We start from the raw sequence: 17,442 nt of genomic DNA, 5'->3' as shown, positions 1-17,442 counted from the left end.
ATGATTCTGAGAGGGCTTTTCTAAACAGAGAGTTACTTCAAAACAGCAGTTACTGGAGCATGACCATCCGCACAGAATTGACCTACAGAAAGCACGTGTGGCACCCCTGCAAGTTCAGGTTCTTCCAGGTGTTCAGTGGGTTTTGAACTCCATCAGACCTGATGCTTTGGTTGCTTCTCTGGTGACAAGGACAAAAGTGCACAGAAGTGACCTTTTCTCACTGTTCGTGGTATGGCATGCAATGAGGGATGCTTTGTGCCTTCTTTGGACCAGTTCAGTTCATTAAAAATTCTCAAAGTTGGTCTCTTTTATTACTTGGGGAAATAATATTCACCTTCCAGTGCTTCTTAGTGTATCTCAGCCATTAAGATCTTCCTGTCCTCTGGCTGCTCTCACGCTTCTCAGCGTTCTGATAAGATGTTGGGCTGTACATCCAAGATCTCTGCTGATCTGCCTGTCTAATACTTCCTTAATCAGTAGTGTAATTACTGTGCCTTGCGTGAAACATGCAGGGGTTATGTTTCATCTCTTGACCAAGCATTTTGGATGCCCCAATTCTTGAGGTGAGTGACACGAGGTGAGAGACAGAACAAGATCTGGAAATACTTCCCGTAACGTGTGAGGATGCCTTTCTGTCATCCCTCTGCAGCACTGATTCTTCTTACATCACTAAATACAGCTGCAGCCTCTGCTGCCAAACTGCAGATTTGGTAGATTGGTTCCCAAAGCAGTTTGAGATCGCGGGAGTAAATATGAAAGTGCACACTGACTTCTTGATGCTGGTTCTGTCTTCTGATCTTGGATAACCAGCAGGCAAAGGTAAGAGGAGAAGTATTCCGTTTTGTCACGACAAAATTTGTTTTAGCCCTAGCTAAACTACAAGTAATATCCTGGGCTTCATTACAGACACGCTTTGGACACAGGCGTGCCCTCTGCACAGCACGTCGTCATCGCTCTGGCCACTGTCAGTGATTCTCTGAAGGACGTGAAATCTTCAGTGAAAAAATTGTTTTGACATTTCTCTTCAGGCAGAGGACAGACAAAGTCCTGCATGTGATGAAGGACGTTGGGGGGTCGCTCTCGCAGTAGCTGGGTGTTTTTTTTCTGCAGAAACAAACTTTATTAACAGAGTTCTTCAGTGTCCTTTCAGAGGGTTTTCTGTGTGTGGAGTTTCATTTGCAGTGTGAATGCTTTGTGCGTCTTCATACAGCCTTGCACAGGAAATACCCCAGCGTGGCTGGGGATGAGAGAAATGGGAGGAGAGAAACGTGGTTCTATCTAAGAAAAAAGTCTTTGCTCCTTTCAGAGGTCCCGTGTTGATTTTTCAAAAATATCCCGAGTTGTATAAATGTCACAGACACGACTCTGAACCCCGAGGGGGCACGATAATGTCCCCGTTGCAGGGCTGGCTGTTGCTTGCCGCTTCAAAATCACGCGGTGTGTTAATCCGTGCCATTCAAAACTTCAGGGTTTGCAAGCTGGGCTCCGGGCTGTTTGCTCATGCAGATAATTTCTCGCTGTCCACAAGCTGCTTGTTCTCCCCCGGTGCTGAGATCGTCCTCCTCGACGGGGAATTTCTGCCCAACCTTATGCTGAATGCTCTTTCGGTTCCCCTTGTCCTCTGGATGAGTCGTGCTGGACTTGTCAGTGCTGGCTGGCAGACAGCTTTGATAGAGCTGGGGGTAGCTGGAGGACCGCGGACTGCGTGACAATAATCTGAGATCACTTTCAGACCCTTTTCTTTTCAGAATTTCTTTTCAGAACCTTCTCATGCTCCTTACAGCCCTGTCATGTTCAGGAGATGACACATCAACCGCCAAGGGTGAGGTCTGGCCCTTTTGCAAAGAAACAATGGGCTAAATCTGGGAAAAAATCCCCAAACCGTGTTTATCTCTGGAAGTTGTGGTTAAACCTGGGCCGATCGTAATTTGAACATGTCAAACCTGGCATCTGACAACCCTTAAAATACGCCTTCCTATCTCATGGCTTGAAGGAGGAAACTACGTAGTATTTTGCAGACATTTTTATTTATGGCACAACTTGCATATGCATTCGCTTGGCGATATTTAAATTTCAAATGTAGAAATGCAGGAAGGAGTGAAGAATATTAAACCAAGCTCGTAAAAATTGACAGCTAGACCAAAACCAACTGTGCAAATGCCCTTAGGTGTAACCTTCCTGCCAGTATATTGGCAGCAGTAAAGGCCAGAGTTAGTTTCTGGGGGATCCTTACATAAAACATTGTCTTCAGTTTGCCCCTGAACGCTGGGGAGGATTAAATCAAACTGCATCAGCACTCAGTGAGTTGTAGTTCCCCACACGGATTTGAGTAATGGCATCTCAGTGAAGAAAGGGATGCAGAATAACCTACAGCCCTCTAAATAACTGCTGCTCTTCTTGAGCACGGGATAATTTAAAGCCACCTCAATTTGCAGGACTGTAGGAGCAACTTGTTCGTGTGTGTTCACCTCGCCATGTCCTGCTCTCTTGTTTATGTCTTGCTATGATGTTCTCATTCTTCCCTTTATAGACATCTCTAGTGGGAGTCCTTAAGAGCTTCAGTTTGAGCTGGTTGTTTGCCATTTCCCCTGCCTCTTCCCAGTGTTCCTCTTTGTTTTTTCCCTTCTTCTTCATCATATTCAGGTCATAAGCAGCAAGACAGTAAGTATTAGAAATAAAAATGAGGATAAACAAGTAAGAATGTCTGATTTTTAACAAAAACAACCCTCTCATTAGCTCTGAACTCTGAAAAGAGGAGCTATGTAGAAGTAATGAAGCTAATTGGAAGAAATGAGGAGTGGTGTGTGTGCTGCTTGCAGGGAGACCACTTAAAGATGTCATAGTGGATTCTCTATGAGTGTATTCTCCCTCTTCTCCATTAGAATAAATCCGAAAATAGTGAAAAAGCAGGGCAAAATAAATACAAATGGAGAAAACGTACACTGTAAAAGTGGATGTTGTGTCCAAACGTGGGAAGTAAAGGGGAACGCAGGAGGAAATTTAGGAGGAAAGATTCCAAGGCAGAGCCCCTCCTCTGCAGAGAATAAACCCAATGAATTCTTTCAAAGAGTAACTCGGAATGGTTTTATGATGGGGAGTGATCCGACCTGTAAGATGAATGTTTTGGTTGACAGAGCCCATGCAAGAGGGTTTTGTGAAACCTGTAAATCTTTCAAACAGGAGCTACTCTGCTTGGTATTGTAATGCTAAAATAAACCAGTTTCACTTAACTCATTCATAATGGTACTCTGCATAATCAGATAAATGGAGGGGACCTGGAAACGCACCACAGACAAGCCCAATGGCCAAAGTTTTGTTTTTTCCTCCAGCTCTTCCACCTCTCTTGCAGTACTGCAAAGAATGACGCTGCATGCTCATCTTCAAGTTTTCCCATACGAGGTTGACATATAAAGGCATCAGTAACATGGATGGTATTTAGGATTTGAAGATTTGGAGTTAAGATTTGAGTTTTTCTGCCTTGGTTCTAGTGCTCTTTTGTTCAGTTCTGTGCTAAAAAACTTCAGCACTGTTACCTGCTCCTGTTGCTGGGAGTCAACAGCACTCAAAAGCACTCCTGAATATTTTAAAATCTTTTTTCCTTTCGTCTTATTCTTATTCTTATTTTCCATTATTATTATTATTATTTTTAATACAGAATAGTAGCAGCCAGGTAAAACTCTCTGGGTTTATTTTATTCTTTCAAAATGTCACTTTGGAACTGGTGTTTTCTAGAGGAGCCGGCACGTTAAACAACTTCACTCTAAAACCACATTTTAAAAAAACAGGTTAATTGATTTTTAATAAAATACATGTCTTGTAGACTATGCTGAAACTTAAGGTTGCTGAGAGGAAAACCAAAATGCTTGTAGTAGTTTTATCTGTTTCAAATAGCAATCTGCTTATCCTTGTGTGACTGGAGTAACTCTGGTTCAGCCCCCAGTTCGGTGAATTTTAGTAATTGTGGAGTAAATAAATGAGATTGACTAAGTCACCAACAGGAATACGAGATTTAAATTCGTTTAGATACCACAAAATATGAAGGCTAGCAGTTTGAGTCAGCGTTACATGAAGGAAAACCTGCTGTAATGTGAATAAAATGAACACTGACGCAAACTGCCTGGCATTACACACAAACCTGAATGTCTCTCACACGATTTACCTTAGTTTAGACTTCGGTTGGACTTGGTGAGGTGCAGACAAAACCTCCAGCCTCTGCCTTATCCACATTGTTATGTGAAACAGCAAATCCGTCACTAAAATAAAACGGTGCATTTCTTTATGACACAAAGTTCTTACTAACTTGTTTTGAAGTCATTCGCGAATAAAATGAAATTTCCAAGCTGTACGTCAGAATTCCCATCTCCACGTAGTTGCCTCTGTTTTTGAAGAAGCCTGATGTGATTAATTGAGTGATGTTGAAACGAAGACAACTTGCCAAGCTGTTCCAGAAAAAAAACCTACTTTGAGGAAGACATGCTTGAATTGACAATATGAAGACATGATGAATTTGTGGGGTATTTGTTGACATTTTGTGCTGAAGGAAGGTATTTTTTATTAACTATTTTACTAAAATCCAAATACATTTTAAATGACAGACTCAATGTCCTCCTAATCAAGGCTGCTACTGAAAGGAGCACTTTATATGTAAGTAGAAATACGGGTGTTTAAAAGATCATCCATCTGCTTTGGTGATCTCCCAGTATGATGTCCATTTGAGTCCATTTGATGTCCATTTGGATGTGCTTCGAAAAGAACAAAAAGATTCAGGAGTGCTGCTGAAAAAATGCTTTTTTGAAAGGATTGGAAAACTCAAATCTGTTAGCTGAGAGAGCTGGCATGTTTTCGTTATCAGCTTTCAGGCAGTTGTCTCGTTCCTTAAACAATGAAACTGGCCTTTTCTCAGGCAAGAGGAGCCTCTTCTCTTTATTGCTATTGCTCAATATTACAATATTACTATATTAATATTGCTTAGTGGTTTACATCCTGATCTTGTCCGTACAAAATATATTTTGAAATGTTTTTCGGAGTGCACAGACATCTGGAGTTAGCTCAGGTACGGTGGAGAACCAGGTGCTGAAATTTTAATGGTGTTTTTCTGAACTCTCACTTGGGCTGTGTCAATTTTTTGAGATTCCATCCCAAAATATTTCTGTGCCGGGCGTGCATTTCAGACTCACTGTGACGTAACGTGTACACGTTTTATGTGATTGCTAAAACATCTTGTATTAAAAGACCAAATTCCCAAAAAACCTTGGTGTGTTTAGGCAGCCTCTCCCCATTCTTTCTTCCTCTGTGGTGGTCTTCAGAAGCAGAGAGCATTATCCTGACACAGACAACTCCTCTGCATTTCGGCTGTGGTGAAACCAGGTATTTCTCTTTTCCCTCTCCCCTGCAGCATTAGGAGTAAACCAATGATTGCTCTTTCAAAGATGAACTGTTACACGGCAAATAACTGAATCCCCTCGTACTCAGTCCTTCCTTGTAAGGATGGAGCCACTTTCATGAATAGATCATTATGAAAAGCAGCAAAGTGGGTCTTATCCAGCTCTCTGTGGCACAGATAAATTATTTTCCTATCGTTCCTTCTCTTTTCCATCTCAAATTGTGAATTTTATTAGTTTTAGTCTCCGCTGTATTTATTTAGAGATTTATTTTGCTTGATTTCTCGGGTTCATATGCTATACTGTCTGCCAGCGCTTTCTGCTTTTCCCCGTGAGAATATCTTTTGATTTTTTTTTTATAGACAAAAAGTGGCATGGGGATGTTCAATTTGCTCAGTTAAACGCGGAGATCAGAGATGGGAAGTTTGTTCCAGGTGACACTTGCAGTGTTCCTTTCAGAGCAACTTGCTTGAGACCCATGAGCAGTTCGAAAGCAAGGTTAACTCGCTCCACATCTTGCTCTTCCGAAAAATATTAGAGGTGCGATTTGCTACAAATGTAGAAAATGCTGTCAGCTAATTCCTCTCAGACTTTATGTAATGGAAAAACTGGTGATGCTTGCCTGCAAATTAGAGGAGACCTGCTCTGTTCTGCTGAATTAAACAGCTGAAATACTGAATAAGTGGGTTGATCGGGCAAGTCTTGCTAAGATGCTTCACTTACAACGTTAGCTTTCTTGTGGTAGCGAAGAGGGATGCGCTGAATGTACAAATAGGATCCTTAACTGTCCCTCGGTATCTCTCCCAAGCTAGAATTTGAGGGACTCATTGCAAGGTCATGAAGACCTCTGCATGTGTGCTGTAAGCTAGTGATTAACTGCAAGGTAAAAACAATTTGTAGCTGATTGTTCATGAATACTCACTGCTCCAGCTTTTGTTGAGGGTCTTAAAGCATTTTGTGGCCTTTCTGAATTGCTTTTTTTCTTTGAAGGATCAGCAGCATCTCGATGGCACGGTGGTGCAGATCGCCGCAGCAGCAGGCACTTTTCTATCTTCTCCAGTTGGAAGGTGGCTCATCAGGCAACTTTCTGTTATGTGAAGGGAAAAGTTGCTGTTTCTGGGTACAGAAATTACCGTTTCTTGTGCTTCTTCTGCTGTCAGACTGACTGTTTTCTGTCTTGTTCCTTGTAATTTGTCAAGGAGAAGTCTGACACTTTGTTCCTGAGAGAGCGGGGTGGGCCAGCTGGCTGCCACTTAACGGAGCTGACTGCTGCACGAGGTCTCCTCTGACTTCTTCTCCGATGCCATTTGCTGTTTTCAAGGGGGAAGGAAAAGCTCAGCCAGCACAAACAACCCTGGGTACCAGCTTTTTTTTGTGTTAAACCTCAGATTCTGGGCTTACCACCAGGGGAAAATTGAAGTCGGAAGGCTTGTAGCTGTTTGTTTCCTTACTTTCCTTTTCAATATTTTAGCAAGTTGTGGAAGGAACCAGAAAGTCATTCGTCTTTCAGTGCAACTGGCAGGTCAGACATAAACCGTTCCCTTTCCTCAGTCTGCCTTGCTGCAGATTGCTCTGTGAGGGACAGAAAATCCTCATCAGTACAAGACCCACCACGTGCTTGCCAAAATACACTGTATGTTTAATATTTGACTCCTTTTTAAGGGGTAGTGGCTGTGGCTGGGTATATTCTACATTTCTTGAGTTAAAACAATTGGTTTCTTCTAATTTTCTCTGTTATTTGTTTGTGTGATATGGTTAAACTGTGGTTACCAAAGTCCTTAAAAATGTTCCCATATAACCGACCTTCTTCCCTGTCCTCTTCAGATTTTTTCAGTGGCTCCATAATTGGGAAATGTTGCTTCACGTTATTGTGAAACTGGCAAAAAGACTTTTTTTTTCATATTCAGTAGCTTTTAGTCACAAATGATTTCTAACTCTGCAACTGAGGCTTTCAGATTTTTGCGTTCTCATCTTAGAAAAAGGCTCCAAGCAGGTTTGGGACAAAACTGAAGTTGATTGTGTTGACATGAAGTAGTTAAGCAAAAAAATTACCAATAATATTGGTGGACTTGCAAAATTTTCAGTTATCAGAAGCGGCAAGAACGTGGTAAGGAAAATAATTCAGTATGAAATAGGGGAATTGCATTATGAGGGTATAATGAGCACACTGAGATGCTTGAGTGGCAGTCCTGACCGTGGCTTTGTGCAGCTTTGTTTTGGTTGCAGCCCTTTTATGATCCTGAGCTTTCAACGAGCCTGCAGAGAAATTGGAGAAGAAGATCGGGAACAGTTATTCCACGTGAGAAAATAACCCCTCATTTCTCACTCAATAAATCAACCGCCCTAAAGCCTGCACAAGAGCATTCAGGGGGGTTTCCGGGTGCGGGGCAGGCTTTTAAAGCTGTTGAGGCTAATTCACAGGTCAGAGGATCAAGTGGCGATTGCTTTCCTGCTGACACACACAAGCACGAAGATGCTAGATGGGCAACCACCTCTGAGTGCAGCCGTTTTCCATCCCTTCTGTCCAAAGAGGAAGAAAACTGCCAATAGGACGGATTTTTTTTCAGGTGCTTTTCTCCTAGAAAATGGCAAATAGCATCCTCAATGCTGTAGCCTGAAGTTTGTTATGAAAATAGCCTGGAATTGCTACAACTCCTGGCTGTGCTATGGTGTTCCGAGTGTCTGTGTATGTCTAAAACATGTTTTCTGGAGTTATTTCGTACACCCCATTACAATGTGGTGAGTAGCCTGAGACATGTCAGTGGAAAAGAGACATAAGCAAGGCAATTTGTCATTTTTATGAAAAAAAAAAAAAAAAAAAAGCAAGCATAGGTGTGGAATGGTGTCAATAGCATGTAAGCTTCAGCATCTCATTGCTTGGTCTGACAGGCAGCAGACAATCTAGGAAATAATCAAATGCCTTATAACAATAAAAGGGGATCCTACTGCTTAGTTCTCACTGGGCTTTATGACTCTGCATTGAAAATCCTTGGATGAATCCTGAACCTTGACGTTGCTGAGCTGAGTGTGTGGGATTAGCTGTCTCGCAGCAGCACCTGGTGAGATGTGTTCTTCCAGAAACAGGTCCAGGACCTCCCTGAGCCATGAGCAGTTTAACCTTAAAGGAGGAAATGATCTGAGTCTCCCATTCCTCTTGTCACAGCTGTATCCTTCAGCTCCTGTTCTTTATTATTGAGCGTGCTGTTTCTATTTACGGTGTTTCGCTGTTATTACAGGTCTTGAGGAAGATCAGGCAGGCAAAACGGAGCACGTTAAGAATATTTCTTCCCTGTCATGTCCTGGTAAAGGAGAGCCCCCTGTTTACATTGTGAAAGTTGCTGATTTTGTATTTCCTGACAATTCACACTGGGCAGGAGCTGGATCTGCATCTGTAAAGGAGCAAAGAAACGGCTTCAGGATGTTGCAGAATCATTCACTGTTTGTAAATCTGACAGCTCACTGCTGTTCTTATGTTGAAATGAATGGTTCAGTATCTCACGCTTCACTCTCCCTTTAAATGAAGCCCTCCTTTATCTTTTAGGGGGAAAATATATGAATAAGAGAATCCTTTGCATGATGATGGTGTATCTGGCTGCTTCTGGAAGTTGCTCTGCTGCATTTTGCACTAAAAAGGAGTGAAGTGGTAATAACTTGGAAGGAGGGTGAGGTGTGGATGGCCAGGAGGCAGCAGCAACTGCCTGAAATAATGGATCAGTAGAAACACTGCTCTGACTTCATCTCTGATGGCCACCTAGTCCAATTTAAGCCAGGACTGTCACCAGCTGTGGTCTTATTTTAGCAGCATCTTGAAAACCTTCAGAGAGGAGATTCCACAGCCCCTGGGGCAGTTTCTCTGGGAGCTGCTCTTGCTCTGCTCTGCTGAAGGTTTTCCAGATACCCAACGTGAGCCACCCAAGCTGCTGGCTGTGGCTGGTGCTCCTCGTTACACCAGCTGGCCCTGCTGGGAAAGGTTTGGATCCACCAGCTTAGTGGAGGTGCTGATTAGTTTCCCCTGGATGTCTCTCAACCTCTCTTCATGGCCCACGGGCTTCAGATTACTGGTGGTAACATTCCAACCGTGCCTGATTGCACCTCAAACATTTTTGTGCTTCTGTAGCTGGGGATCTTTGGGACTTCTCACTGGGTTTGCTCCTGAAGGCACGCTGTGCTCCTCGCGGTGCCTTTTCTATTTTGTTTTATCTTCATATATTTAGATTTCTGGGTATTTTCAAGAAACAATATAGTTATTTAGTAGTTATTTGTACTGGTAGCACATGTACAGAGGGACACGTACACTGTACCTTAAACCAAGGTAGGTCTCAGTCTTCAGCTACCTCATTCTCACATCTCAGCACACACTTCCAGGTGTGTTTGTTTGCAGACTCTGGTCTCATCAGACAAATACAATTTTATCCTCAGCTAATATATATCCCAATAGACACTTTTTTTTTTCCTGGAGAAAAGGAATATAAGGGATGAAATTCAGAATCCTTTATTGTATATTATTGAAGGTGACGTGAATAATGTATGTTTGCTTGAATGTTCTTGTACTTTTACATAAAACTAAAGAAAAAAAAATTCTTGGCTGTTACAGTTTAGCAGCATAGTGTAATTGTTTTAAAAATTAGGGAGTCCTAACACAAGATAGCATGAAAACTAATTTGTTTCTCCTTTGCAATTAGTATTGTTTCAGCTGGTGTTTGAGGACAGGGCTTGTTCACATAACGTCGTTCCTATCAATAACCTTTACGTGCTTGCTCTGGATATTTAGATTTTCTATTTCAATTATAGAAATTGTTGTCTTGACAATGAAAAAAACTAACGAAGGGTAGGTATATGCTGATACTTTAAAAATTCTGAAAGTCCATAAAACTATCTTGCTCATTAAAGACCATTTAAGTAGCTTTGGTCCATCCATTGAGGCTTCTGGTGCATAATGTAAGTGTTGTAACGCAGACATTTCTTGGCATTCCATTAGAGATATTTTGTAAAAATGAAAAAAAAAAAAAAAAAAAGCAAGTAATGCTTCAGGTTCTAACTTCATCGTTAACTTTTGTTGCGTGCAAGTTGAAAACGTTTCTGACTCTCTTTGAAACAAATTTATTTTCTAGAAAAGAAAGATGTCACGCAGAGCTTGGAAAGCTACACAGCAAAGTGCCCTGGCACAATGGAATTCATCACTCTGCCAGATGGTTTGAAGCTACCTCCTGTTCCGTTCACCAAATTGCCTATTGTGAGGTAAGACTCCAAAATGCAATCTTTAACTTTTCCACAGGACCTGTCAGATTTTAAAGGATACTGGAAGGATGTAGTCTTCTCAGTTTACGTAAGCTGTTCACAATAACATGAAAAAATGTCAAAATGTCAAATTGTTTTGAGAAGTTCTTAAGCAAAAATAGAGCCTTTGAGTAGAAAATACTTTCCGTGGTCTTTAGTTTCAGAAGGAGAGAGAATTAATTTTTTTAAACTGTCAGTCAAGAGTTTCTGATACAATCTAAGAGAAAATATTTTATAATTGCAGATGAGATTTAAGTTAGATACCTGACCATGCTGAAAGGCCACTAGTTGGTTGCTGTCTCCTTCCATGGAGCTTGGAACTTGGCTGGGACTGATGCCTGTGGTAGCTGTTCCTTTCCAGATGTTGCATTTTGAGTTTGGGCCTTTCAGTGGCCTGTTCTAAACCCACATTGCATTTCGTGCCTGTGTTCCAAAGCCCACCACGCAGTCACTCCAGTGAACAATACCTGGTTTAGACTAAAGCCTGGTATTTGAGAGAGACACAGAGAGAGAAGAAACAGCCATTTGGCATCACTGAGAACAAAATCTTTGTCAAGAAGTGGTTTTTGGGAGGAAGGGTAATTGGTATTCAGAAGAAGTATGGGGGAAGTTCCTGAAAAGAGTTCTTGGAGAGATTTGAGTTCTCTGTGGGATGTCATCAATGTTTCATGAAGCAATGTTCTGGTATCACAAGAAAATAATAAAATGTATAACCAAAGAGTGAAAAGTCCATTTATTTGCAGATTACTTTCAGTAAATGTCTCTGAAATGAAATCAAGGTTTTACACCAAGACTGGTTTTCATGCTGTAGCTACTTTTACCAGATCCTCTCTAACTTTTACTGAAGAAATACATGCTGTCTAACTCTTTGTAGTTCATTTGCAGTGATGTCTGCTCACATGAGCAATTTGTTGTGTGGGAGTTGCTCTCTGACGGCACAAATTTAACCTGAGCACGTACCTGAGGTTGGATGCACATGGGCAACGCACTGGCGGGGTTCTTAAAAGTGTTTTGTCCCCTGCTGGGACCAAGCACAAAGCTGTGCATTGGTTTGCCACCTAGGCCACATGTTATGTCTGCTCCTGGGGGAAAAACGCAGCTTCTTCAGGGTCTTCCAGCTCTCAGTGCCTGGGCAGGATTTGCTTAGCAGTGAGCAGGTATTTGGGATGGCTTTGCAGGTAGCTGCTTTGTGTTGCCTGCTCGGTGGCACAGCACACGTTTTGGAGAGGCAGCTGATACCAGCTTCTTTGCCACATAACACACAGTGTACACTTAGGATCCTAAATCTGTAACTGGCAGAACCACAGTTACACGTGGGAGTGGGGAAGTTGTATGATTAATTTATTTTCAGCTGACCTTGGGGTGGATTTAATTCCACTGTAACTCTATGGATAGTTCTAAACTAGTCATCCTACGTACTTGCAGTCATGAGAAAGGTGAGCACATTTAGGTTTTTCTGCCCAAATTTGAATTCCTGCTTCAGGATGAGCTGAATGACTGAATCCCATCGTGTGGTTTTCCATTGACATTACAGATGGTTGATGGCAAGTTCAGGTACCTGTCTCTTAGACAATTTCTCTGTCTACATTCTGAATATATAAAATAGATCCCTAAATACATACATAAAAGGTGAGTTTCTGAAGGCCAGTCAAAACTTTTGCCACCAGATTAACAATATTTGAGCGGGGAAAGGCTCTGCCTTTCTCCCTTAAAATGTTTTCTGCTCGGAGAGAAGCACATTTTCTATTTTGAGAACCACGCTACATTTCCTTGCTATTCCGATGCCTAGTGTTAAGAAATTGCTCACCACCCAGGTGCAGCGATCAGTGTGAGCTTTTGCTGACCTGGCTGCCGTTGGAGAGCTGCTGAAAATAGTTCCTGCAGTTCTGCCACGGGGCAGAACTGAGGAGACAAACAGCAGGGCTCCTTAACAGGGAATTGCGGATCACTCTCCTCTTCCCCTGCCCCTTCTTCTTCTCTTTTGGAAATCCTATAAAAGCCATAATGATAAAAATCCGTTAGCTGACAAACTATTTAGTTGCATTTACATATAAAAGCCTCCAGTTACATCTACGCAGCAGAGCTCATGTATTTTACAGCTGTCCAGCTTGTTGGAAAACAGCTCAGTGCAGGACTGCAGCACTCTTTGAGCTCAATCCTGCTAATTTTCGAGACACAAATGATAAATGCGTGGCAATGGGGTTTTGGCCATGGTTGAATAACCCAAGCTTATGATTCAATCTATGCTAGAGCCCTGTAGAAACAAACTTCTACTGGTGCTGAGGTCTATTTACTGTTGGCGTTTTGTAGCCTATTAGTTTCTAATCCATTCAATGTGCGGTGCTTATTTTGGATGCAGATTTCTTAATCGAAGTACTGTCAAGCAATGAAATGCCTTGGTCAGAACGTAGTAGCACTCTTACCTTTTTTCTCCCCAAACAGGAACTGAAGAGATTTGGCTTGGAAAAGTCTTCATAGCTCATTATTCATGTTAGTTAGCATTTAAAGCCTAGAGCTGTCCCTTATTTAAGTATTTACTCCTGATATTCCATACAGGCAGATTCATTTCTATTTTTTCTACCACATCATTTAACTAGAAACTCGGTCTACTATTTACAGACTTTAAACGTGTTAATATTGTTATATATTGTCTTGTAACCTTTGGATTTTTTTTTTTTTTAACATTTCAAATGTTGTAGTGCAATATAGAAAGCTTTTTTTTGCATTTTTAATTGTTTTGACGAAGCTCCAGAAATTAAGAGCACGCAGGATGGGAAGATTTCCATTGTAGCATACTATGAAATCATCATCTAGGATTTTTTCAAATGCAAAATAGGAGAATTTAATATCTTTCTATTCTAATAGATGCACTGTTTACTTATGTAGAGTGTTTAAAAAGTATTTTCATTTCCCCTCTGAGCAAGTTTGTTTTCAATTAAAACATTTTATTTCCAAAGAAAAGATTTTGTTCTTCTGGGTGGGTGTTGCAATTTTTTGTAATTCCCAATTGTCACCCATCTGAATTCATTGGGGCTCGGCCCAAGGCTAGGAAATGTATTTTATTCAAGCTTTTCACCCAAAGGAATTAAAGAAGTTGCTGTATTCGGTGTGTGACCTGTGAGTTCTCCAACAGGTGACTGAAGGACATTGCTTCCCCTGCTCTGCAGTGAGATAAAAAAGCTTACCCAACGGTATTTATGGACGAGGGGTGGGTGAGACAAAGCATTTCTACACGGAAAATAAAATCCAAATGTATTGCTCATTTCCTCAACAAAGTGTCATTCACACGTTTTGCTTTAAATTGCATTCTAAATTGAATTAAAACCCAATCCAAGAGGTACTGTGCTTGCTTCGAGGAGCAATCTGTGATAGTTTCTCTTTATTCCCAAAGTCTGTTGGTCTGATGCTGACCCGAAGTGTTCCCAGCTGATAATGTGTGTTACATTTCTTGTTCCAAACTACTTTGGGTGTTCTCCAGTAACTTCTTATCAGGTGTTCGGTATCAGAGAGAACTCGTCTTGTGATATTCCTCTTAGACCTTCATCATTTTTAGCCATAGCACATCATCTGGGATGATTTGGGTTATTTTAGAAGCAAATTGCTTTCTTGTATGCATGCACTTTTTATTAGTGGGGATGTTGGTTGACAACCATCCTTTATTGTGCTCAGCTCCCAGACGTGCCGAGGACTTGAAGTAGTTTTGTGTTCTCAGCATTAGGTTATTGTTCTGAAATGTAGTGTGATTCTGTGACTGTGGTGAGCGACTTCAGTTATCTTGTGTAAATGTTACAAAATTATTTTAACATGTAAAAAAGAATGTGCTTTTCAAAATAAAGACATTTGATTTTGTTTCGGTGACCTGTACAGCTGAGGATGGCAAATCTCTTTCATAATCCTCCAGTGTTAGCCATTGTACTTGAAAAACTTCATAAAACACAAGAATTTAATCACATACAGCAACATTCATAGCCTCTTGGGTTTATTATGGCATTATCAAAGCAGTCCAGTGAGGTAAATTTTACTGTGACAGGTGAATGGGGGAAAGGGGGGAAGAGGGGAGCTCGTCTTTGAACGGGTTGGGGTTTTCTAGGATTCCTCTGCGTGACTCCTCAACTGATTTCTGGTCTCCTAGGGTTTGGGCTGGGCTCTCTTCCTGCTGTTACTTTTGCTGAATATCCACTAACATCTCTCTTGTTCATATTTCTGATATTTAGTCTGTAATTTCCCACCAGCAGTGGAGGGCCAGTGGTTTTCTCTCTTAGTATCACAGGGATTTTGGTCTAGCAGAGAGATGGTCTAATAAATCATCCCCTTCCTGTCTATTTGTGATTGCTTTATGGGCCTTCAACAAGGCCACTCCAATTCCTGTCAGATTTCCTTCCTTCCAGATGCAGCTCTTCACTCCAGCTGTTTGAAAACCTGTTTTATTCACCTTGAGAAGTTCTTTATTTGCATTACATTGTCCACTGAAATTTTGTTTGGCTTTTGCCTTGGGTTTAAGGTAAATATTTGATTGCTTTCTGCACTGGAGTTGTGGTGTATCTGCCATCAAGATGGTTTTGGTGTTCAGATACCTTTTTGAGGCCTTCCCTTTAGTTTTCTGGGACTGGTGTTACTTTCCTTTTGTATTGTAGCTATTTACTTCACGTTTTCCATTTCAGGTACTTTAATCAGTATTTACTGAGTAAGTCACTTAATATCTATCAGCTCACTTTTAATACAACCTTCTATAAAAACTGTTTTTACTCAATAGATCTGTGAAGCTCTTGAACCTCCCCACCAGTCTCCGACCTCACAAAATGAAAAGCCTGCTGGGTCAGAACGTGTCAACCAAGAGCCCCTTCATATACTCTCCAATTATCGCTCACAATCGCGGGGAAGAACGAACTAAGAAAATAGGTAAGGATAAGAATATTTCCCAGGATTTCTCATTGTTTTAGTAAATCAGAAATTCTTTCTTGGTCAAGGAAAGCAAACCTGAATTTTTATTTGATTTAATCAGTCTTTTTAGCCTGTTGTGCTGAAGGAGCAAAGCTTTGTTCTCCCCAGTGATTTTGAACCTTTGAGACAGTTCAACCTAATTCAAAGTGAGGATTGAGTCACGTAGGGGATCAAATTCATTTTCAGAGGAGGTAACTAGTTGTTTTCTGCTCAAACAAAAGAGAATTCATACAAAACCTAGTTCTAACATGTTCCGGTGGCAGCAGGCAGCTTGGCCAGTTGTGTGTGCTGCCATGAGCTAGCTGCAGAGTTGGGTTTTTCTCTTTTCTGATAACGGCATCAAACACAAAGACATTCAGATGAATAAGCTGCAGTTTTGGGGACAAAAAACGCAAATCAGCTTGACAGTGGTAGTTCATCACCCCTGTAATTTTTATTTTTGGTTAATAAATTGTTACTTTAATAACTAATTGATAATTGGGATTTTAAAATTGGTTTTCAGCTTTTTTCTTTCAGAAGAAAAAGAAAGCGTCTAGTTAATATCCTAGTTTGATTTAACTTAAACACAGAATGATTAGCTGATTAGTCATTTTCTGCCAGAGGATTATTTAATTTATTATAAACAAACTCTTCAGCACAGTAATTGTGTCACTGGAAATAGATTAAAAGGCTTGTTTCAAATCCTGGATTAAGTTACAAATATTGGTAGTCCTTTTTGTTGCTTTTGTGCATATCACAAATGCATGATAATTTTTAACATGGGCATTAGTGTCAGCAGAGGAGAGACTCGTGTGACTTTGGAATAGGACTGATCGTGAAAACCTGAATACAGAAATGTGCAGATGGGTGTTTTTCTTAATTTTGGCTCATTATGATATTCTTTTCAGTACTGTGCAATCACAGTACTACTTAGATTTCAAAAAATTGCCAATAAAGGATAAGAAATTCTTAAAAATGTAGATCAGAAGGTGTATCTTAATCTATTTTTTTGGAAAACAGTTCGTATTTCTCTTAATTTGATAAAAAATAGATTGGGATTTAAATTTTCAACATTCAATCTCATAAGTATACCACTTTTTTTTTTTTCTTTTTCATTTAAATAACATCTTATTGCTGATCCTGTCAAACAGGTGCTTTATGTAGTGTTCTTGTTCCTGGATGGATGCAAAACAGAGCCTCCAGTTTTGGTAGCAGCGCTGGTTGCTTTGTTCATGTGCAGTGGGTACCACAGGAGTGTTGCATTATACAAAGTAGTTTCTCCTTTTTGTTTTTTATTTAGCATTAGGAGATGTCTGAACTGCTTGTGAGCCTGTGAAGCTTTTGTCTTTTGAAGTACATATGCAGTGCTTTCACTTGTAAAAGCCTCTAACGTTTGGTTCTACAAACAAAAGAATACAGAGAACAAAAGCAGATACTTCTTTGTAAGAAGCAGAGGAATTTAATAAACTTCGAAAATAATTAAAATATTTAAAGACGTGTCTTTAATCTGCTTTAATTACAAACAACGACAATAGCAAATGAACTGTTTGCTGTTATGGAAATATGTAAGCTGTATTCTGGATAACTCATTGTTACAGCAAAGGAAATCAAGTGGTGCTGACAAACCAAAGGGAAACAAAGCCCTTTTGAAAAGTCTTAAAGGAAATGTTTTTTGGCTTCTGAGCTTTCAGCCTGATAAGCTTTTCTGATTGGAAACAAGAAATTGGATTATTACGTTCTGGTTGAGTTGCTTTGATACTACGCTAGTCGTGAGAAATAAACCTCAAGATTTATGACATAAAGTGATTTTTGTTGTGAAGTGCTGATAGTCGAAACGGCACTGCTTGTACTGTAACAGCTCCAG

The 17,442-nt window shown here is 40.6% G+C and overlaps 1 protein-coding gene across 3 annotated transcripts in view; it reads left to right on the top strand.

Moving 5' to 3' along the window:
- TRAPPC9 (trafficking protein particle complex subunit 9) overlaps nt 1-17,442 on the top strand; it is a 451,894-nt gene that overhangs the window by 28,168 nt on the left and 406,284 nt on the right. For all 3 annotated transcript variants that reach the window (XM_084281391.1, XM_084281390.1, XM_084281392.1), the window contains 2 exons: nt 10,493-10,619; nt 15,412-15,557. In XM_084281391.1, coding sequence (XP_084137517.1) covers nt 10,493-10,619; nt 15,412-15,557 — 273 coding nt within the window. The remainder of the gene's footprint in view (nt 1-10,492; nt 10,620-15,411; nt 15,558-17,442) is intronic.

Source organism: Netta rufina (assembly GCF_964035555.1).
Source record: "Netta rufina genome assembly, chromosome: 2".
Taxonomy (NCBI): Eukaryota; Metazoa; Chordata; class Aves; order Anseriformes; family Anatidae; genus Netta; species Netta rufina.
This window is presented reverse-complemented; position numbering and strand designations above follow the sequence as displayed.